Below are 21,175 nucleotides of genomic sequence, written 5' to 3'. Positions count from 1 at the left end.
ACCCCTCCCTCCCCTCTCCGTTACAATCCCTCCACTCCCACCACCACCCAATCCATTCATCCGGTCATCTTTTTGCTACATCTTCATGAAGTCTGCCAACACCGACGTGGCCGCAACCGACACACGTTAGCCATAATGGCACGTGCCCCCTCCCTCTCCCCCCCCCCCGCCCCCACCCCCACGGGGCCGGATGAGGAGAGAGATGCATTGAGAGATAGATAGAAGAGGAGGGAGGGGAGGGAATGGATGGCGGGCGGGAGGATGGGGCGGCTAAGGGGCCCTCCATCATCCTTCCCCCCCCTTCCCCCCCTCCCGTCTCCACCTCCACTCCAAACGCAACAGGCAGGCAGCAGTAACAAATTCCGAATTGCCGACACCTCCGCCACCTCGGCTGCCACCTCACCAACAGCTGCTCCCGTTGCTGTTCAGCCACCCCTCTTCTAACACAGTACGTACACCCACTATCTCCCTCCCTCCTCCCTCCCTCCTCCCCCTCCCCCACACAAACATACGCACATACACGTACACACACAAAAACCCTCTTCCGCGCACTGCTCCTCCATCCCCCCTCTCTTGGCCCATAGCCCACCTGGCTTTGCTCACGTGGCGGTTTACGGAATTTGAAGGATTGAAGACACCCTTGTCAAGATGGCCTCGGTCCGTGGGCCTGCTCTAGGCACGTATCCCGATGTTGAGTCGTATGTCAAGGCCAAGGGAGGCTCGCGCGTTATTCGCAAGTGTCTGGTGGCCAACAACGGCATTGCCGCTGTCAAGACCATCCGGTCGGTCCGTGACTGGGCGTACACCACCTTTGGATCCGAGTCAGCCATCCAGTTTGTGGTTATGGTGACGCCCGAGGACCTTGCTGCCAACGCCGCGTACATCCGCATGGCTGAGGAGGCCATCGAGGTGCCTGGCGGGACGAACAACAACAACTATGCCAATGTCGACCAGATCGTTGACGTCGCCATCAAGGCTGGCGTCGACGCCGTCTTTGCCGGCTGGGGCCACGCCTCGGAAAACCCCAAGCTGCCCGACGCCCTTGACGCAGCCGGCATTGTCTTTATCGGCCCGTCCGGTGACGCCATGCGCGCTCTCGGTGACAAGATTGCTTCGACAATTGTCGCCCAGTCTGTCGACGTCCCGTGCCTTCCCTGGTCCGGCGACTCGCTGCAGCTGCCCGAGGACTCGGCCGGTGCCACCACCGTGCCTGCGGACCTGCTGGCCAAGGCCTGCGTCACCTCGGCCGCCGACGCGTCGGATGCTGCCGAACGCATCGGCTATCCGGTCATGATCAAGGCTTCCGAGGGTGGCGGCGGCAAGGGCATCCGCATGGTCCAGTCGGCTGACACCGTCGTCGACGCCTTCCGCCAGGTCGCCGCCGAGGTTCCCGGCTCGCCCATCTTCATCATGAAGCTCGCGCCGTCCGCCCGCCACCTCGAGGTTCAGCTGCTCTGCGACATGCACGGCAACGCCATGTCGCTCTTTGGTCGCGACTGCTCCATGCAGCGCCGTCACCAGAAGGTGCTCGAGGAGGGCCCGGTCACCGTCGCCACCGTCGACCAGCAGATTGCTATGGAGGCCGCTGCCGTCCGCCTCGCCAAGCAGGTCAACTACGTCTCGGCCGGTACCGTTGAGTATCTCTACTTTGACGACGCCCACTTTTTCCTTGAGCTCAATCCGCGCCTCCAGGTCGAGCACCCGGTCACCGAAATGATCACCGGCGTCTCCATCCCGGCCTCGCAGCTCCAGGTCGCCATGGGCATTCCGCTCTTTGCCATTCCGGAAATCCGCGTCTTCTACGGCCTCGACCCGAACGAGACAGCGCCGTTTGACCTCTCCGCCCGCCCTGAGCCGTCGTGTGCCGTCATTGCTGCCCGTATCACTGCGGAGAACGCCGAGGAGGGCTTCAAGCCGACCTCGGGACTCATCACCGACCTATCGTTTGCCTCCACCACCAACGTCTGGGGCTACTTTTCAGTTTCGGCCGGCTCCTCGCTCCACGAGTACTCGGACTCGCAGTTTGGCCATCTCTTCGCCTCGGGCCCACCCGCGAGGACGCCCGTCGCGCCCTCGTCCGCGCCCTGCAGAACGTTGTCATCCGCGGCGAGATCCGCACCCCAGTCGAGTACCTCGCCAACGTCCTCGAGACTCCCGAGTTTGTCGACAACACGTTTTCCACTGCTTGGCTCGACGCTCGCATCCGCTCGGGCCTCCTCCACCGGACCGTCAATCTTGACGAGGTCTTCTGCGGCGCACTCGCCCGCGTTCACGCCGCCGCCACCAAGCGCGCCAACGAGTTTGAGGCTGCCCTCGCCCGCGGACAGATCCCGCCTCTCTCGCTCCTCGACAACAACTACGCCGTCACGCTCATCTTCAACTCGGTCAAGTACGAGCTCTCGGCCGTTCACACCGCAAAGTCCTCGTACGCCCTCACCCTCAACGGCGCCACCGCCTCCGCCGAGCTCGTCGAGCTGGTTGACGGCACCTTCCTCGTCCACATGGACGGCAAGACCCACACCCTGTACGCCCGCGAGGAGGCTTCCGGCCTGCGCATTGTCGTCAACGGCCGCACCTGCGTCTTCTCGGACGAGTTTGACCCCTCGCTCATCCGCTCGCTCACCCCAGGCAAGATTGTCAAGTTCCTCGTCGACGACAACTCGCACGTCGCCGTCGGCGAGCCCATCGCCCACGTCGAAGTCATGAAGATGATCATGCCCATGGCTGCTCCAGCCGCAGGCGTCATCTCCTTCTCCAAGTCAGAGGGCTCCATCCTCGCCCCGGGCATGGTCATTGCCACGCTTGACCTCGACGACGTGTCCGCCGTCGAGCGCGCCTCGCCCTACGATGGCGCCCCGCCGGCCTTTGGCCCGCCGCGCCCGCTCCCCACCAAGCCGCACAAGGAGCTCGAGCTCGCCGCCGAGGTCATCGCCGCCGCCTTTGACGGCTACTCGCCGAGCAATCTCTCCGATGCCGTCGCCCTCTTTGTCAAGGCCCTCGGCGACCCCAAGCTCGCTCTCTGCCAGGTCTCTGAGCTCCTCGCCTCGATCGAGTCGCGCCTGCCCGACACCCTCTTTGCCTCGCTCACCGCGCTCCTCGACTCGTTTGAGGCCGCTGCCGACGCCGCCGACGCCGCCGGCAACCCGGCCCCGGCCTTCCCGGCCAACGAGCTCCTTGCCGCCATCGACGCTACCGAGGCCGGCCTCGCCCCGAAGCGCTCGAGGGCATTGCCCGTACGTCGCCGTCCTCCGCGCCCTCCTCACCGAGCACGCTTCCGGTGCCTCGGCCTACGCCGTCTCGCGCGTCAAGGCGCTCATGGACCAGTACATCTCGGTCGAGACGCAGTACGGCCAGAGCAACACCCGCCGCGAAGAGGTGCTCTGGGACCTTCGCGACGAGAACAAGGACGATGTCGATCGTGTCGTCGGCCTCGCCCGCTCGCACTCGGGCCTCGAGAACAAGAACGCCGTCCTCGGCGCGCTCCTTGCCTGCGTCGCCGAGCTCCGCGACTGCGACCTCCCGGTCAAGCCGCGCGCGTACGTCTCGATCCGCGGCGCCACCTCGCCGTCGGCTCGTGCCCAGATCGGGTGCGTCGAGGACTACCAGTCCCAGCTCGAGGCACTCGCCTCGTTCACCGGCAAGGGCCACGCCCGCCTCGCTCTCGCCTCCCGCGTCCTCCTCATCCACGCCAACCTCCCGTCGTTTGCCGAACGCAAGGCTGCCATGGGCGAGCTTCTCGCCTCGGTCGCCGGCGCCTCGCCCGACGAGCACCACGGCCTGCTCACTCGCCTCGTCGACCGCCCCTCGTCGCTCTCGGACGTTCTGGTGCCGTTCTTCACCGACCCTGCCACCGCCTTTGCCGACCTCGCGCTCAAGGCCTACATCATCCGCACCTACCGCGCGTACGACGTCCTCGAGTTTGTGCCGGTCGTGCCCGAGGGCGTCGAGAGCCTCGTCGCCGCCGTCGCCTTCCACTTTAACCTTCCGGTCCGCAAGTCGCGCCCGATGACCCCGTCGAGCCGCAACTCATCGGCGTCGTCGATGGACGCTGCGTCAGTGTCGGCCACCTCGAGCTCGGGCCACCTCGCGACCCGGACCTCGGTCGCCGGCTTCCACTCGTCACCTAGTATGACCGCCATCTCGGAGATGGCGTCGCTGCCGCTGCCGTCGCCGTCGGGCAACTCGGGTGAGCACCGCTACGGCGTCATGTACGCCGTCAACGGTGGAATGGACGCGCTCTACGCCTCGGCAGATGCCCTCCTTGCCGCATACACCCCGCCGGCCCACACCCTCGGCTTCCCGGCCTCCTCGCCGCTCTCGTTTGTCAACATCATCAACTTTATCGTGGCGGTTGAGGGCCCGCTCGCCCCCGGCCAGGCCGAGGCTGCCGCCGCCGCCTTTGGCACCTTCCTTCAGGACGCAGCCCGCTCGGCCACGCTCCGCGAGCTCTGCGTTCGCCGCATCACCCTCGGCCTCGTGGTCGAGGGCTCGTACCCGGTCTTCTTCACCTACCGCGGCCACCTCGAGTACGCCGAGGACGGCATCCACCGGTACATCGAGCCGCCGCTGGCATTCCAGCTCGACATCGGCCGCCTCTCCAACTACAACATCCGCGCCGTTCCCACTGGCCACTCGCACCTGCATGTCTACGCCGCGCATGCCAAGGGCGCTCCGGCTGGCACTGCCGAGCGCATCTTTGTCCGGTCGATTGTTCGCGATCCCGAGTCGTTCACCGCTGCCGCCACCGTCGACCTGCTGGCAACCGAGGGCGAGCGCATCCTTGTCGATGCCCTCGACGCCATCCAGATGATCAACGTGACGCACCCGAACCTCGCTTCGGCCGATTCTAACCACATCTTCATCAACCTCCTCCCCAACATGGTCATCTCGCTCGACGAGGTTCGCGCCATTGGCGCCCGCTTTGTCCAGGCCCACGGCCGCCGCATGTTCCAGCTCCGTGTCATGGAGACTGAGCTGAAGCTCAACCTCCAGTTTGCCGGCTCGCCTGACCCGGACGCCTTTGTCCCGGTCCGCATCCAGATCAAGTCGCGCTCGGGCTTTGTCGTCCGCTACCACGTCTACGTCGAGACGCTCGGCGATGCGCCCAACGGCACGCCCATCTTTACCGCCATTTCGCAGCCGGGCGCGCTCGCCGAGCCCGCGCCGTGGAACGGGCTCCCCATCTCGACCCCGTACGCGCTGCCCAACCCGGAGCAGGCCGCCCGCCGCCGCGCTCAGAACCTGGACACCGTCTACATCTACGACTTCCCCGAGGTCATGGACCAGGCCGTCCGCCAAGTCTGGGGCCGCCACGTCACCGCTGTCGTCGAGGCCGGCGAGGCGCCGCCGACCATCCCGGCCGTCTGCTGCGAGGCCACCGAGTACCGCCTCGGCGCCGATGGCAAGCTTGCTGCCTGGCCGAACGCCTTTGACGCCTCGGCCCCGCCGCCACGCATCGGCATGGTGGCGTGGAAGTGTGTGTGGTACACGCCCGAGTGTCCGGCTGGCCGGGTTGTGGTTGTGGTCGGCAACGACATCACTTGCCTGCAGGGCTCGTTTGGCCCGGCCGAAGACGAGCTCTTCTTCCAGGCCTCGGCCATGGCCCGCTCGCTCGGCGTTCCGCGCGTCTACCTCTCTGCCAACTCGGGTGCCCGCATCGGCATGGCCGAGGAGCTCCGTGCCAAGTTCAAGGTTGCGTGGCTCGACTCGACCGCGCCGGAGCGCGGCGCCGAGTACCTCTATCTCGAGCTCGACGACGCCGCTGAGCTCGGCAACGATGTGGTTCACTGGGAGGAGGTCGACGGGCCGGATGGCACGCGCGTGGCGCGCATTGTCGACATCATCGGAACCGCCGATGGCATCGGCGTCGAGAACCTCCGTGCCTCGGGCATGATTGCCGGTGAGACATCGCTCGCCTACGAAGACGTCTTTACCATTTCGCTCGTCTCGGGCCGCTCGGTCGGCATCGGCGCGTACCTGGTCCGCCTTGGGCAGCGCATTGTGCAGCACAAGTCCCCGCCCATTCTCCTCACCGGCGCCGGTGCGCTCAACAAGCTCCTCGGCTCGCAGGTCTACACCTCCAACAACCAGCTTGGTGGCATCAAGATCATGCACGCCAACGGCGTCTCGCACCTAGTCTGCGAGAACAACCTCGACGGCGTTCGCGACATTGTCAAGTGGATCTCGTACGTGCCGGCCGTCCGTGACGGCCCGCTGCCGTGCCTCCCGTCGCCGGTCGACGGCTGGGACCGTGACATTGCGTACACGCTGCCGCCGTCGGGCGCGGCCGACCCGCGCGCGATGCTCGCCGGCGCCTCGGCCGCCGACGGCTGGGTCTCGGGCTTCTTTGACCGCGACTCGTTTGTCGAGACGCTCGCTGGGTGGGCCCGGACGGTGGTGACTGGCCGCGCGCGGCTCGGCGGCATGCCCGTCGGTGTCATCGCCGTCGAGACCCGTTCGGTGACCACCGTGGCGCCGGCCGACCCCGGAGACAAGACCTCGCAGGAGATGGTGTACCCGGAGGCCGGCCAGGTGTGGTACCCCAACTCGGCGTCCAAGACGGCCCAGGCCATCAACGACTTTAACTTTGGCGAGCAGCTCCCGCTGTTCATCTTTGCCAACTGGCGCGGCTTCTCGGGAGGCATGCGCGACATGTTCAACGAGGTCCTCAAGTTTGGTTCGCACATTGTCGACGCCCTCCGCAAGTACAAGCAGCCCATCTCCATCTACATCCCGCCCAACGGCGAGCTCCGCGGCGGTGCATGGGTCGTCCTCGACACCACCATCAACGCCGACATGATCGAGATGTACGCGAGTGAGTCGGCCCGCGGTGGCATCCTCGAGCCCGCCGGTGCCGTCGAGATCAAGTACAAGGAGCGCCACCTGCGCGCCACCATGCTCCGTCTCGACGACGAGTGCAAGCGCCTCGCCGAGGAGCTCGCCGCCGCCGACGCCGGCTCGGACGCCGCCACTGCCGCCGCCGCCGCCCTCACCGCCCGCCAGGACGACCTCATGCCGTACTACCGCCAGGTCGCGGTCCAGTTTGCCGACCTCCACGACACGCCCGGCCGCATGCTCGCCAAGGGCGTTGTCAAGTCGGTCGTCCCGTGGCGCAACGCCCGCCGCTTCTTCTACTGGCGCATGTCGCGCCGTGTCGGCCTCCACGGCCTCGCCCGCAAGCTCGTCGCCGGCAACGCCGCCACCTCGTATGCCGCCGCCGTTGACATGCTCCATGCCTGGATCGCAGCCGCCGGTGTCGACCTCGACAACGACCGCGCCGTCGCCGAATACGTCGCCATCCACCGCGCTGACCTCGACGCCCGCGTCTCCACTGCCGACCTCGCCGTCGCCCGCGGCCTCGCCGGCAAGCTCCGCACGCTCCTCGCTGGCCTCTCTGACGATGAGCGTGCCGCTGTCATGGCCGAGCTTAACTGAGTCTGCCAATTGCGAGATAAAGCCTAACATGCATCTCGCCGGTATGTCGACTGGCGGCGAAACCGAGCGGGAGCCTGCCTGCGTCTGGCGGATGCTGCGGTTAGAAGCATCTCTCTCTAACTAACCAAACAAAGTAGCAATGGGAGCCAACGTGAGCTTTGAGAAGCCGTCGTCAAAGGTCCTCAAGAAGGTCAAGTCGCAGGACAACCGTACGCCAGTACTTCCGTTGCCAGTTCCCCTCCCCTCCCCCTCAACACACATGCACCATTCCCCCCTCCCCTCTGTCCTGCTTGCCCGTAGCAGCAGCCCAGCTCGCAGTGTCTGGTTCCGTTTGGGTTCAACCCACGGTCAGTTTTTTTTCGCTGTCGTTGTCCCTCGCCCGCCAACCGAGCCCCCGCTTGGTGTTGGTGCGACCCACGCTGACGAACAACCGGGCGCAGGAGCTGTACCAAGCCATACACCAAATCATACACGCTACCAACAGAGTCTTGTCCCGTACACATGGCCGCTTGACCTGGTTGTTGGCCTGGGGCCACCCATGGTGCCCTGGATAGGGAGGGAGCTCGAAGAAGAAGAGCTGGCCAAAGCAGCGAGGCAGCAGCGGGTGACCGTCGCTTGGCCGTCGTTCCGTTGACTGGGCGATTTCCTTCGGTGCGGCTGTTACCGGTTGGCGGAGGGTGGAGAGCGGAGAGACTCATGATGGTTGGCGGGCTGCGAATGGCACATGGTGGTGGAGATACAGTGACCCGCGAGGAGCTGTTCCGGCTGAAGAACAAGCTCAAGCGCGTGGCGCGGCGTGAGTCGGGCATCTCGCCCGAGGCGTGGAAGACGGCGATGGGCAAGCTCGGAATCACGAACAAGAAGTTTATCAAGTCGTTCTACGACCTGTTTGATGACGACGGTGAGCAGTGGGTCGACTACAAGGAGGTGGCGGTGTACTCTGCACTTGTGGGGCGTGCCAAGCCGGAGAAGAAGATCGAGTACTGCTTCCGGGTGTTTGACAAGAACGGCGACGGCTATCTCTCCACCTCTGAGCTTGCGACGCTGTTTGAGGCTGTGGCGCGGTGCGCGATGCGTGTGACCTATGCCGCGCCCGGCGTGGTGCCCAAGGGCGAGAAGCCGTCGTTTTCGATCCGCAAGAAGGACGAGGAGAAGATTGCCAAGGCTGCCAAAAAGGTGCTCAAGGCGATCGACTCCAAGTCGGACAAGCGGGCGTCGTACGAGGAGATGAAGGCTGCGGTTGAGCATGAGTCTGTTGAGACCGTGCTCGACTTTTTCGGCGCGTTTACCAAGGCTCTGCCTGACGCCATCGAGCGATCGGGCGCTGACTCGCACTCGTCGACCGACGACGGTACCACCCGCGCGGCGTCGTCCAAGAGCAAGAAGGGCAAGAGCAAGAAGGGCTCGTCGTCGGACAGCGGCTCGAGCTCGAAGAAGAGCAAGGGCAAGAAGGGCTCGGCCAAGGGCAAGGGCAAGGGCAAGAAGGGCTCGGCCAAGGGCAAGGGCAAGGGCAAGAAGGGCTCGGCCAAGGGCAAGGGCAAGAAGAAGGGCGGCAAGGGCAAGAAGGGCTCCAAGAAGGGCAAGAGCTCGTCCGACGACGGCTCGGACTCGGGCTCGGGCAAGAAGGGCTCGAAGAAGGGCAAGGGCAAGAAGGGCTCGGCCAAGGGCAAGGGCAAGAAGGGCTCGGCCAAGGGCAAGGGCAAAAGGGCTCCAAGAAGGGCAGCAAGGGCAAGAAGGGCTCCAAGAAGGGCAAGAGCTCGTCCGACGACGGCTCGGACTCGGGCTCGAGCAAGAAGGGCTCGAAGAAGGGCAAGGGCAAGAAGGGCTCGGCCAAGGGTAAGGGCAAGAAGGGCGACAAGGGCTCGAAGAAGGGCTCGAAGAAGGGCTCGAAGAAGGGCTCGAAGAAGGGCTCGAAGAAGGGTGACAAGGGCTCCAAGAAGGGCTCCAAGAAGGGCGCAAAGGGTGGCAAGAAGGGCTCCAAGAAGGGCGACAAGGGCTCCAAGAAGAGCGCCAAGGGCGGCAAGAAGGGCTCCAAGAAGGGCGACAAGGGCTCCAAGAAGAGCGCCAAGGGCGGCAAGAAGGGCTCCAAGAAGGGCGACAAGGGCTCCAAGAAGAGCGCCAAGGGCGGTAAGAAGGGCGGTAAGAAGGGCGGCAAGAAGGGCGGCAAGAAGGGCTCCAAGAAGGGCAAGAAGGGCTCCAAGAAGAAGTAAGTGGCCTCCGCCTCGTGACCTTGCATCCACGCCTCGCTCACGGCGCTCGCGTCCGTAATCCGTTTTACGTTGTTGTACTACCACCACATCATCTCACACGAAACAAACAAACTCATCTCATCAAATCCCATCACGCAACGGCGCGCTCACGTCAGGCTCGTCCACGCCGAGAGGTAGACGTAGAGGCCAAAGGTGTAGACGACGGCGCCGATGGGGAAGAGGATGTCCAGCACACCGCGCATGAGCAGGTACTTGCGCGCCGCGTCAGAGTAGACGGCAATGGGCAGAAAGATGTACACGACCCAGAGTGCGAGCTTGGCGAGGACACACAGCGTTCGTTCGCGGACGTCAAAGAGTGCCACCGTGTAGCGGTCGGCGAGAAACGACATAAACGGCAATGCCGTCCAGTACCACGAGAGGTCTGGGACAAGGACCGACGACGAGATGACGGTCTCCATCCCATGCTGGATGACAAGCGAGACAACAATGAGATATGCGAGCGTGAGCATGCCGTACAGCAGCGCCCGCGCGTAGGCAACATGGACCAGCCGCGTTCCCTGCGCGCCCTCGCTCGCACGCACAATGCGCGCAATCATCTCGCCTACTTGCGCCTCGAGCTCCGCGTCCGCCACTGTTAGCCCACCGCCCTGCCGCGGCATACCACGCGTGTCCAGCATGACTTCGGCATCGTCGGCCTCGAGCGCGTTGGCGCGGAACAGCGCACGCAAACGCCGATCATGGACATAGTGGTAGTCTGTGCCCAAAAACACCGCGGGAATGTCCTCATCAGGTCCGTACGTCTTCAGCGACGTCCTTGACCGCCTGCTCGTGCCCTCGTCGCCGCCGCCGCTCTCGCCGCCGCCGCCGCTCTCACCGCCACCGCCGTCGTCCTCACCGCCGCCGCCGCCCTCGTCGCCGCCGCCGCCACTCTCACGGCTGCCACCGCTCCCGGAGCGCGGACGGGAGCCCGAGGCGGCCATAACCTCGTCGCGATCTGAAAAGCCGACGGCATAGTACTCGACCTCACCAAGGATGTCTGTGTTGGTCATTGGGTTCTTGGCCGCAAAGGGCCTGTCCGGATCATATCGCGAGACAAGGCGCTGTGAGCCCGGGAGTCTCCGAAACAGGACCTTGTTCATGCCATGCGCCGAGTAGTACGAGAAGAAGACCTTGCCCACGTCCGTCCGCGAGCCCGTCTTGACCGCAGCGAGCAGGAGGATCTTCCCCTGACTAGCAGCCGCTACATGGAGAGCGTGGAAGGTTTCGAGGGTGAACGAGTCATTGGTAGCCGACGGTACCGTCCGTGGCTCGCCCGTATGTGGCCGCAGGAGGACAAGCCGTCCACCGTCGTCACTCCTGCTCTCGTTTTGTCTCCCCTCGCCACCTCGTTCTGCCATGAGACGCGTCGTTACCCTCTGCTACCTCCAACCTCACCCGCCGTCGTCCTCATTCCGCATGAGCGTTTGGAGGGGGGGTGGGGGGTGACACCGCAGGACAAAAAATATTTTAGTCGTGAGGACCGGAGGGGGGGGTGGGTGAGGGAGGGGGGGGTGGGGAAGTGTGGCGGAGAGGGAGAGAAAAATATTTTCCGACGGACAGACCGGCCTTCCACAGAATTCGCACAGGTGGTGACGACAGCAGAGGTGGACGGACAGGCAGACGGTGAGTAAGCCGGCGGAAAGGGGGGAGGGATACAATTGACTATAGTATATTACAACAACTACACATCATGGCTGACGCATCTGTAGGTAGAGCGCAAGAGGGGAACGGGACCGAGGGAGATGGAGGGAGGGCGGTGGTTGGGTCCTCCAGCGCTGTTGGGGCCCCGGGGGGAGGTGGAGAGGAGGAACGGGCGCGGAAGGAGGGAGCCACCAACCTCGAGCAACTCACGTGGTCATGGCTGGGGCTGGGGTCGGGCATGGGATGGGGGGGGGGGGATGGGTTGCAGACTACCTGCACCTTTAACGTTGCTATGTCGTGTGGCGGCTGCTCCGGGGCTGTGACCAAGGCCCTCAACCGTGTCGATGGTAGGTGTGGGCGGTGCGGTCGTCTGGGTGGAGCCGGTGTGGAGCGGAAGGAGGGAGGGGGGGGGGGGGAGAGGGGGGGAGGGGAGGGGGTCTGTGCCGTAGTGGCCGGCATCGGTACGTTTACTCACGACAATGAGGGGAGGGACGGATCCAGGTGTGGACAAGGTTGAGATCGACATGGAGGGCCAGAAGGTGACCGTGACCGGGTCGGTGGCCAAGGAGGTCATGTTTGAGACCATCCAGAAGACGGGCAAGGCCGTGTCGTACGCCGAGTAGCGTCCGAGTTGCGTCCGAGTAAAACGACCGCGTGTCGCCACGCAAGCAAACTTGCCCATCACTCAGGGATAGGCTGCAAAGACCTCGGCGACGTCGAGCTGTAGCAAATCACACTCGATGGCCGTGTCGGGAGCAAGGCCCGGGAGGAGCGGGCGGAGGATGTCGCCGAGCGAGGGGACCGTCCGTCCAAGGTCCGAGTGCACAAACTCCTTGATGTAGGTGCCAGCTTGCGTCTCGAGCGAGAGCACAAAGTAGTGATCGTTGATGTACGACGCCGAGAGCGCGTGGATCGTGCGGCTTCGCGCCAAGTTGGGCCGGCGGTGGAGGACCCGGACCGGCGTCGGCTGAGTGATGGTGAGCGGGGCGAGCGGGGCGAGCTGTGCCAGCGCTACTTTGGGCACCGCCACCGAGCACGAGACGACAGCGTAGTACGCCTTGCGCTTGGCGGTGATGGCCTCCTTGATCGGCTTGGTCTCGTCACGGCTCACCACGCCCAGCCGCGAGAGCGCAACCCGGTCCTCGGAACTGTTGAGCGCCACCGCAGCCGTCGCCAGCGACGTCCCAGTCGCCACCCGCCGGGCCGGATCCTTGACCTCGAGAATGAACGGCCGCCCGGAGCCCAGCATCCGCACGTCGAGGTCCTCGCGCCCGCACGAGACAAAGTTGTACGTGAACGGGCTGAGCGCGGCGTCCGAGAACAGCGGCACCAGTGCACGCCCAACAATCTCGCCTACCGAGTCGTCGGCCAGCCGCTCCTCGCCCACAACCATGGCAGTGTTCGAGATCTCACGCGAGTACTTGTTGTACCGCCCCACAACATACACCGGATCGCGGGTGATCTGCGGCGCCGTAGTGAGGACCATCGCCACTGGTGCCGCAGCAGCCATCAGCGGCTCCACGGTCTCCAGCAGCGCGCCCAACCGTGCTCGCGTCGGAAACAGCCGCGCAAGCGTCTGGTGAATGATGGGAAGGGTCGGCCCGCGTGCGTTGCCTGCCTTGCGATTGCGCCGCCGCTTGGCCAGCCGCATCGCGTGCGCCTGTCGCCCGCCCTCGGGCACAGCCTCTGCGCCCGCACCGCCGGCCTCGCTTGCCGCCACCCCGGCCACCACCGGCTTCCACGGCAGCTTGGCTGGCGCAGCCAGCTGGCGGATGGCCGCGTCGATCGCCGCCGCGAGCTCGCCCTCGCCGCCGATGCGAACCACAAGAACCCCCTCAGACTGCTCCAGCTCGGACGCCTTGACCACGTCTATGCCCAGTGCAGCACTCATTGCCTCTAGCGCCGCGTTGGAGTACACCACAGACTTGCTCATCACCTGCTCGTACACCACAAGATCTTCGCCATCGTCACCACTGCCGTCGCCGCTTGCCTCCATCGCATCCAGTGTCACCCGCGCCCGCATCATAAAGGTCGCAAAGCCGAGCAGCGGCCCAAACTCGACCGATGCCCGGAAGCAGAGCCGTCGACTCGCAGCAGAGACCGGAGGAAGCGATGGAGATGCCTGCGGCGACAAGTCGGCACCTCCTTGACCACCACCAGGCGACGTGATCTGCATCAGATCTTCGACGGTGGCGACTTGCGGGGCATAGCCCTTTGCAGCAAAGAGCTTCGACAGGCACTCGAGCCATGCAGCATGTGGTGCGGTGAAGGAGAAGCAGCCGGCGCACGGCTCGTCGGTCGGGCGGCTGGTCTCCACGTGCCGGACCGAGGTGCACGACGTCGGGCACAGGCTCCGGCAATAGGCGCAGACAGGCAGTTGGCTGGCCATGGTCAGAGTGTGATGCGGGTGGGGTGTTAGCAGTGGGGGGTAGTGGTGGCGGTGGCGGGGTGAGGTGCGGTGGGGTAGCGGTAGCCGGCTGACGGGCTGTCGTGGGATCGGGCGGAAGGGGCGGAACGGGGGACGGCGAGGGGTGATGGTGATGAGGGTGATGGGCTGATTAAGGGGGAGGAGGGGAGGGGGGGAGGGAGGGACAAAGAGAGAGGATGGGAGTGTGGCGATGGTGGTGGTAGTGATATGTCATGCCGGCAATGATGGAGTTGGTAGCCGTGATCGCGGCGGGCGACATGGGTCGGAGAAGGGCTGCACACCACATCGCGACTTGGGCTACACATCGCGAGTGGGCTGAACAAGGACAAGGACAACAGGTGTCACTCGAGACGCATAAAGACCTTGTGTGCGCCGATGAGGGCCGAGACAAGGCCGAGGACACCCTGGACCGGAACCGACCAGCGGACAATCTTGAGCGAGGAGAGGAGGAGGGCAAGGTTGGCGAGGTTGGCCACAAAGTTGCGGGCGAGCCGGCGGAGGAGCGCCACCACGGCCGTCTCCTCCACCTTGGCCAGCGTGGCACGGGTCGACTCAGGCGCGGCAGCGGCGGCGGATCGCAGCGACTCGAGCGCCCGCAGCGACTTGCGCAGAGCCATGACATCGAGCACAAACGACATGCAGAGCCTCAGCAGCGAGGCCTTGTTCTTGGTGTCCTTCAGCGCGCGGTACGCCTTGTTGTCGAGCTCGATCAGATGCAACCGAGCGAGCGCCAGCGTGTGATCTAGCAGATAGTAGACGAGCGACGCGGCGTCGCCGACCGCCATCACCGCCTGCTTCCCCGGCGACTGTTGAACTAGCGTCCTCGTCACAAACTTGCGCACCACCGTGAGGCTCTTAAAGTACCGCAAGCTCTTTCTCGACGTGCTCATCATGTTGTGGATGCGGATGAGCTTGCTCGCCGCGCCCCCATCACTCCCGCCGCCGCCGCCGCCGCCGCCGCTGTTGCCGCCATCGGTCGAGCTGACAAAGACCGTCATGATCAACGCCGTCGTCTGCACCAACTTGAACACCTTGTCCATGCCCGACGCCCGCGATGTGAACAGCAGCGCCCTCTCGAGCATGCTCAGCTGCGGCTCGGCCACCAGCTTGTCCATGGCCGTCTTGCTCTGTGCACGTCGCCTCAGCGGCGAGAACAGCCCGCCAGCACCACCATCCCCAACTCGAAGCCCTTGCCACCCATCCAGCTGCAACGCCATCCCCTCGCTCTTCGGCTCGTCTTCGCACAAGGGCAAAACCTCGCTCTCCAGCGTCGCGTGTCGCCCACTCGGTGGCGACCGCCTGAGCACCACTCACTGCCATCTTTTTTCAATTTGAGGCGAGCCTCTGGATTCCACTTGCTCGCCCTCTAGCTCGGCAATGGACTCTGGCCGCAAGCTTTCAGGCATGTCATCGCATACTACTTTGCTTTCCGCGTCGGATGGTGTGCTTGAGGGTGGTGAACAAGGCGTGCGTCCACGTTTCCAAGACAAAGATTGCAGCAAGGCAACCGGCAGCAGAACAAGGATCGAACGCGATCATCGTCGCTGTGTCACGGCCACAATGACCATGGCTCCGCCGCGCTCTGCACCTTCTCCATCTGTGTGTTCACTTTAGTTGATGCCCGGGACATCGGGGACAAAGTAAAAGGTGGCGACCAGGGCAGCGTAGACGATGCAAAAGGCGGCGCCCTGAAAGTAGTTGCTCTGCCCGTCGAGCGAGTTGTAGTTGAGGATGATGACGCCAAAGATGACGGCAAAGAGGTGGAGCTGCGGGAAGATGAGCGTAAAGGTGTCGGCGTCGTCGGTGCCGACAATAGCAGAGAAAAAGGTGAGGACAGGCATCTGGATGAGGGTGATCTGAGCCGCGGCCGAGGCGCCGATTTCCATGGAAAGCATGACGTTGTTTTGGAGCGCAAACTGGACGGCGTTGGCAAACTCTGCGGTGTTCGGCACGAGTGCGAGGAGGGTGAGGCCGAGGAAGAGCTCCGAGATGCCGAGCGAGGCGAGGATGGGCTGGATCGAGTCGACAAGCGTCTCGGAGACGAGAGCAAAGAGAATGGTGCACGAGAGGAGGACCGAGATGCAGACGAGGTTGGACCATGCCGGCGCGTTGTGGCCACCGCCCTCCTCGGAGCCGTTGCTGTCGTCGTCGGAGAACTCGGTCACCTCGTAGATGTGCTTGTGGGTCTTGAGCGTGAAGAGGAGACCGACAAAGTAGGCCATAGGGAGAATGGCCGCGCAGACGTACGAGAGCGGGCGTGCGCGATCCTGGTAGATGGGGTCTGCGTTGAGCTCGTTGGCGCCCTCGATGTAGGCACAGCCTGTGCAGGCGAGCGACGAGTTGGTTGGGGCGCAGAAGGTACAGGAGAGCGAGTACGTGCCGTAGATGTTGTAAAAGACGGTGGGCGAAAAGGCGCCGATGATGGCGATGAGGAGGAGGACCGACGAGACGCCGGCGGCAGTGGCGTTGAACCGCTGTGACTTGAACTTGAGCCCACCGACGACCATGGAGAGGCCGGGCATGAAGAGCATGACGCCCAGGAGCGAGCCGGTGACGGCGGCCTTGACGATCGATGAGTAGCCCGAGAGCAGGAGCTTGGCGTAGAGAATGAGCTCGATGATGGAGCCAAAAGTGGCGTTGAGGACCGCGCCTACGGCAAAGGTGGACTGAGCCGAGATCGACGAGATGGCCATGCCGATAAAGTACGCGATGGGGACGGTAGAGAGGAGCGAGGAGACAAAGATGACACCCGGCGTGGAGATGGGCTTGAGGAAGACCACGTGCTCACCGAGGTAGCCCAGGATGAGGGTGAGTCCCACAAAGGGGAACATGTTGAGGAGAACGACGTTGACGCCAAAGCGCTCGTAGTAAAAGTACCGCGAGTCTGCGGCCTTGTACGTGCACATAACAATCTGCGCACCGGCTCGCGGCGTCGACTCGCCTACAAACAGCGTCAGTGGCTCTTCATACAGCGCCTTGAGCCCGCGCATGTTGAGCTCAAACATGGGGATCATGACGACCGACATCCACATCATGGCCGAGACAACGACGTGGACGAGAGCAAGGACAGGAAAGGCAAGCACATAGTATACCAGCTTGCCGAGCAGCGCCTCGACCGCGCCCTGATCGGCTGCCGCGTTGTTGTGCGCCTGCGTCTCGAGCCCGTTGTTCGCGTTGATGCCAGCTAGCGACGACGACCGCCCGCCGAGGCCCGACAGCGGGCGCTCGGCGTCGCCGGCGGCGTCGATGCGGCCGCCCTCGCCGGCTTCGGCCCGAGCGCTCTCGCCGGCCGAGCCAATCGACACTGTCGAGCCGTACAGCCGCGCCTTGGCCGGGAGCAGCGATGGAGTCACGTTGCCACCACCGACTCGCTCGAGCGCACGGCCAAACGGCCACAGGTACCACGACGAGAGGTGCCAGAGCAGCGACGCGTGGTAGCGCCCGACCCACGAGATGGCGAGCACGCCGGCGAGCGCTAGGTACAGCAGCGCAATCCACCAGCCAAAGAGAATGAGCCAGACCACATTGCCGACCGTCACCAGTGACGCCTCGCCAAAACCAAAGATCGAGCGCGATGCCGCGGGCTCAAACGCCGGCAGTGGCGCCGGCGAGCTCGTCGCATCGTCGCGGAGTAGCCGTGGCGTCGACGACCGCGTCACAGACTTGGCCGTCGGCGCAAAGCCGAACAAGTAGTTGAGTACCTGATGCCGCTCCTCGAGGTTGCGCGGGCGGACGTTGAGGCCGTCAAACCCACCGGCGACCGACGCATCCTCTTCCTCCGACAGCGACAGTGACTCGCGCCGTCGCCGCCGCGGGCGGATCCTTGGTACCGTCGACGACATGTCGGCGCTGCACCCCAGGCGCGAGGTATCGCGTGCCGAGCGGAAGGCCACCGGTGTGCGCGCGGCGGGCAGGGTTGGAAGACAGGCGGGCAGTGGCGTGAGCAGGGCGGAGGGCGGGCAAGGACAGAGACAGCGACCGGAGCAGGGCAGAGGGAAGGCAGCAGGCAGAGGCCAAGTCCAAGGTCGAGAGGGCGCGTGAGTTCAAGTGGTGGGCTTCGGGGGAGAGGGGGTACGGGGGGAAGGGGGGGAGGGGGGGAGGGGGGGGGAAGGGGGAGGGGGGGATACAGTCAGGGCAAGTGCCCCTGCTACCATACCTCCTATTGTATAGCCCTCCAGAGTGCAGTGGTGGGCAAGTATAGCGCCACCCCCTCTGCCACTCCGGCTGCTGCTGCTGCTGCTGCCGTCGCCACTCGTCCCGTCACTGGCGGCAATGCGCGTGACTCTGCGTGCACGGCGGCGGAGGAAATATTTTCGGCGGTGTGGTGTGTATCGAGAGGTTCAAGTTGGGTGCCCAGCCCTGCCCGGCCGTGTCCGCCACTCTTGTTGTTGGCCGGTCGATTCTGGTGCGCACTGCTACGAGTCGCTAGCACTCGCGCCTGGTACCGTTGCTTCGCTAATAGCTCCGATGGCGTCGACAACTGCTCACCTTAATCTCGGGTGTACGCGGGCGTGCGACTGCAGCTCATGCACACGCTGGTCATCGTGCAAATCGGCGAGATGTGCTCGCAATAATGGCCAGCGCAGTGAAATCGAGGAGAGCTTGGAGCACTCTTCCAAGCCGTCGACCCGGAGCGCTTGGACAGCACTGGCTTCAGGGGCTAGAGTTTCATTCAATCGACCACGGCGGAGCTCCGGAGATCGTCTTGCGAGCGGGCGGCTGCCTCGCGGGCAGCCATCGACCGGCCCATGAGCTCGAGCTGCTTCTGGTGGAACTTCTGCATCTCTGTCTTGCGGGTGGCATGGACGAGTGCCTTGGCGTCGAGGCCAACGAGGACCGTGCCGACAGCGAGGATGAGGATGATGAGGATGACGAGCGAGAGGTTGAACGCGGCCTGGACCCGCTCGCGGTGCTTGGCGAGAAAATACGCCTGCGTCACGTTGCCCGGCGTGTAGATGGGCTCCAGAAAGACGTCGTAGTGCTTCCACACATCGCGCGTCACATCGCCGTATACGGAGACGCCGGCTGACCGGACGGCGAGGACCGGCAACGTCGACGGGTACGTTTGCACAAACCGGGCGAGCGCGAGCGACGCCGTCGCCGTGTCGTTCGAGCCGAGTGCCGTCTCCAGCGTCCAGAGCCCGGCCTCGGCGTGCCCGACCCACTCGGGGGAGATCTGCATGAGCGAGACCGCGAGGAACATAATGAGCACAATCGCCGTCATCTTGTTCGTTGTTGTGTTGACAGCAGCCTCGGCCGCCGGCCCCAGCGCCGTCGCAGCATCGGCCCCGTCGTCGCCCGAGTCGAGCCAGCCGCGCGTCGACGCACCGTGCTGCTGGCCGATGAACCGCGAGATCTTGATGACTCGCACCACACGGACAAGCCGCGCTGCCCGCGCAGACGCGCGCGCCACCCGCCCGGTCCGTGCCACAGTGAGCCCTGAAATGGACGAGAAGAGGTCAAAGCCAAAGAGGAGGAGCACGTCCGGCACAAGCGAGACGAGCGCGAGCACGTCGAGCCAGAAGAAGAACGAGAGAAAGTACTTGCGGTCCGCCCACGACGTCGCCACAAGCTCGACCAGAAACATGACAAAGACAATGACCTTGAGGATGAGAAAGACAAACACCATCGTGTCGTGGCCCGACGACCGGTCCGCGCCCACAATGGTCACCAAGTCGTCGATGAACAGCACATACACCGTCACCACAAGCATCACAATCGTCACTCCCAGCGAGTCCATCAGTGTCGCCACCTTTTCCTGGCTCGTCTTCTCCTTGGGCGCCGGCTTGGCCCGAGGTCGCCGCGGCCGCGGCGGAGAAGCTGCAGTCGCCGGCGCACTCGTCGCCGGCGTCGGCGTCGGCGTTGGCGTTGGTGCTGCGGGCTTGGCGCTCGCCGGCTCGGCGGTCGCTGGCTTTGGCGCCACAGGATCGGGCTCAGACTTGGCAGCGGCTCCTGCCGGTGCAGGCTCGGGACCGGCCTGCTGCGGCGTTGAATCGGCGTACTCGGTCGTCGGTAGTGTCTGCGATGCAGGGTCGGCGAGGACGCCGGCCTGCGCCACGCGAGAGCGGCTGACTTTCTTGGTGTAGACCTTGGGAAAGTAGCCGACCGCACCGGAAACATTGCTCCCCTTCCACCACTCGCCGCGATCACCAAGCACCGCCAACATCTCACCCTTTTGCAGCGGCAGCTCGTCGGCAATCGACGGCTCGGACGGGTACAGCGCCACCACGTAGTGGTCGGCGTCGGCCGGCAGGCCCGCACCCGGCGGCGGCGCCGCAAAATCGAGCGGCGATGCTGCCATCGGCGATCCGGCGCCGAGGTCATCCATACCTACTCCGCGTGATCCGTATCCGACCTCGTCGGCCAGGTCCGACGAGTAGTACTCGTCATCGTGGTCGGGTCTGTGGCGACCATATCCCCCACCACGCCCGATCTCCCGGCCGCGGCTCCTGCTCCTGCTTCGCGGCGCCCGTCCATACGGCGAGCCGTAGCCGTCGCCAAACGGCGCGCCATAACCGTCGCCAAACGGCGCGCCGTAGCCGTCACCGTAGCCTGCGCCACGGCTGCCGCCGCGCGGGGGCGAGCGACTGCGGCTGCGTCCGAGGCCATACATGCCCAAATCGACGTCGACTCCAGCCGGCGAGACCGACTGAGCCGGTGGCGGCAGCTGGCCCGCCCTTGCCCATGACCCAGCCCCCATTCCGGTCTCCATTCCCGAGCTCACCGGTCGCTGCAGCGATGGCAATGGCGCAAAGCCCGTGTCCGAGTACCGCGACGAGAGGCCATGCCCGAGCCCGCCACCAGCCCCAGCCGCACCGCCATACCCAGCCCCAGCCCCAGCCCCAGGCCCAGCCCCACTGAGGTACTCCATGCCTCTGCCATGGCTCGGAGTGTAGCTCTGTCCACGCGGCGGAAAGTAGCCCGCACCACCTCCACCGGCTCCCCGCAGACCACCAACACCACCGCCAACACCACCGCCACCACCACCGCCAACAGACCCACGCAGCTGTGACCGCCGTGGCTCGTGTGCTGGTCCAGGCGTGTACATGCTTCTTGCTGTGTTTACAGCAGAGTGGCGTGTGTCGTGTATCGCCCCCCCCCCCCCTCCCTCCTCCCGCCCAACCCTTGCCTTGCCTGCCAACGGTCACTGCTCGTCGGCCTGCTGCCGGCAGCCGACAGGGTGCCTAAAACCCCCGCCGAGGCGGACGCGCCGCTTCACGCCATTCGTCTTCCACATCAACATCATGTCGGCCGGCAACAACAAGTTCTCTGAGCTCTGCACCCACAAGTACTCTGAGCAGGCTATCTGGTTCCTCAACGGTATGCCTCCCCCCTCCCCGTCTCCCCTCTCCCCCGTGAGCCTTATCCCCACTCTGTCCCCCTCTCAAGCTTGACGACCTTTTCCTCAGAACGGTGACTGATC

The 21,175-nt window shown here is 64.7% G+C and overlaps 6 protein-coding genes across 6 annotated transcripts; 3 read left to right on the top strand and 3 right to left on the bottom strand.

Annotated features, from left to right (window-relative positions):
• Nucleotides 1-648: 648 nt before the first annotated feature.
• On the top strand, nucleotides 649-7,471 carry AMSG_08705 (acetyl-CoA carboxylase; the record flags this gene model as incomplete). Its single annotated transcript, XM_013899666.1, has 3 exons — nucleotides 649-2,064; nucleotides 2,091-3,233; nucleotides 3,268-7,471. The coding sequence occupies 3 exons, from the start codon at nucleotides 649-651 to the stop codon at nucleotides 7,432-7,434; spliced, it is 6,726 nt and encodes a 2,241-aa protein (XP_013755120.1). The 3' UTR covers nucleotides 7,435-7,471.
• A 75-nt stretch (nucleotides 7,472-7,546) lies between these two features.
• On the top strand, nucleotides 7,547-9,686 carry AMSG_08704 (uncharacterized protein). The gene is made up of 3 exons (XM_013899665.1): nucleotides 7,547-7,643; nucleotides 8,177-9,023; nucleotides 9,158-9,686. The coding sequence occupies exons 1-3, from the start codon at nucleotides 7,574-7,576 to the stop codon at nucleotides 9,642-9,644; spliced, it is 1,404 nt and encodes a 467-aa protein (XP_013755119.1). The 5' UTR covers nucleotides 7,547-7,573; the 3' UTR covers nucleotides 9,645-9,686.
• A 104-nt stretch (nucleotides 9,687-9,790) lies between these two features.
• Nucleotides 9,791-11,616, bottom strand: AMSG_08703 (uncharacterized protein; the record flags this gene model as incomplete). Its single annotated transcript, XM_013899664.1, has 4 exons — nucleotides 11,595-11,616; nucleotides 11,517-11,520; nucleotides 11,383-11,386; nucleotides 9,791-10,884 (listed from the first exon to the last, which is right to left on the bottom strand). Exons 3-4 carry the CDS (start codon nucleotides 11,384-11,386, stop codon nucleotides 9,791-9,793), a joined length of 1,098 nt encoding a protein of 365 aa, XP_013755118.1. The 5' UTR covers nucleotides 11,517-11,520; nucleotides 11,595-11,616.
• On the top strand, nucleotides 11,593-12,309 carry AMSG_08702 (uncharacterized protein). Its single transcript, XM_013899663.1, has 2 exons — nucleotides 11,593-11,671; nucleotides 11,826-12,309. Exons 1-2 carry the CDS (start codon nucleotides 11,617-11,619, stop codon nucleotides 11,945-11,947), a joined length of 177 nt encoding a protein of 58 aa, XP_013755117.1. The 5' UTR covers nucleotides 11,593-11,616; the 3' UTR covers nucleotides 11,948-12,309.
• Nucleotides 12,310-15,362: 3,053 nt separating this feature from the next.
• Nucleotides 15,363-17,594, bottom strand: AMSG_08699 (uncharacterized protein; the record flags this gene model as incomplete). The annotated part of the gene is made up of 1 exon (XM_013899662.1): nucleotides 15,363-17,594. The coding sequence occupies one exon, from the start codon at nucleotides 17,592-17,594 to the stop codon at nucleotides 15,363-15,365; it is 2,232 nt and encodes a 743-aa protein (XP_013755116.1).
• Nucleotides 17,595-18,407: 813 nt separating this feature from the next.
• On the bottom strand, nucleotides 18,408-20,623 carry AMSG_08698 (uncharacterized protein; the record flags this gene model as incomplete). The annotated part of the gene is made up of 2 exons (XM_013899661.1): nucleotides 18,408-20,153; nucleotides 20,232-20,623. 2 exons carry the CDS (start codon nucleotides 20,621-20,623, stop codon nucleotides 18,425-18,427), a joined length of 2,121 nt encoding a protein of 706 aa, XP_013755115.1. The 3' UTR covers nucleotides 18,408-18,424.
• Nucleotides 20,624-21,175: the final 552 nt, after the last annotated feature.

Source organism: Thecamonas trahens (assembly GCF_000142905.1).
Source record: "Thecamonas trahens ATCC 50062 unplaced genomic scaffold supercont1.43, whole genome shotgun sequence".
Classification (NCBI taxonomy): Eukaryota; order Apusomonadida; family Apusomonadidae; genus Thecamonas; species Thecamonas trahens.
Note: the sequence above shows the minus strand (reverse complement) of the source record. Positions and strands in the feature narration are given on the sequence as shown.

Bases quoted from the DNA above. Each gene is read 5' to 3' on its own strand.
- AMSG_08704 (XM_013899665.1), top strand. From the start codon at position 7,574: ATGGGAGCCAACGTGAGCTTTGAGAAGCCGTCGTCAAAGGTCCTCAAG. The intron at 7,644-8,176 runs GTACGCCAGTAC...GTGGAGATACAG, and splicing joins GGTCAAGTCGCAGGACAACC to TGACCCGCGAGGAGCTGTTC. The intron at 9,024-9,157 runs GTCCGACGACGG...CAAGAAGGGCAG, and splicing joins TCCAAGAAGGGCAAGAGCTC to CAAGGGCAAGAAGGGCTCCA.
- AMSG_08702 (XM_013899663.1), top strand. From the start codon at position 11,617: ATGTCGTGTGGCGGCTGCTCCGGGGCTGTGACCAAGGCCCTCAACCGT. The intron at 11,672-11,825 runs GTAGGTGTGGGC...GGACGGATCCAG, and splicing joins GGCCCTCAACCGTGTCGATG to GTGTGGACAAGGTTGAGATC.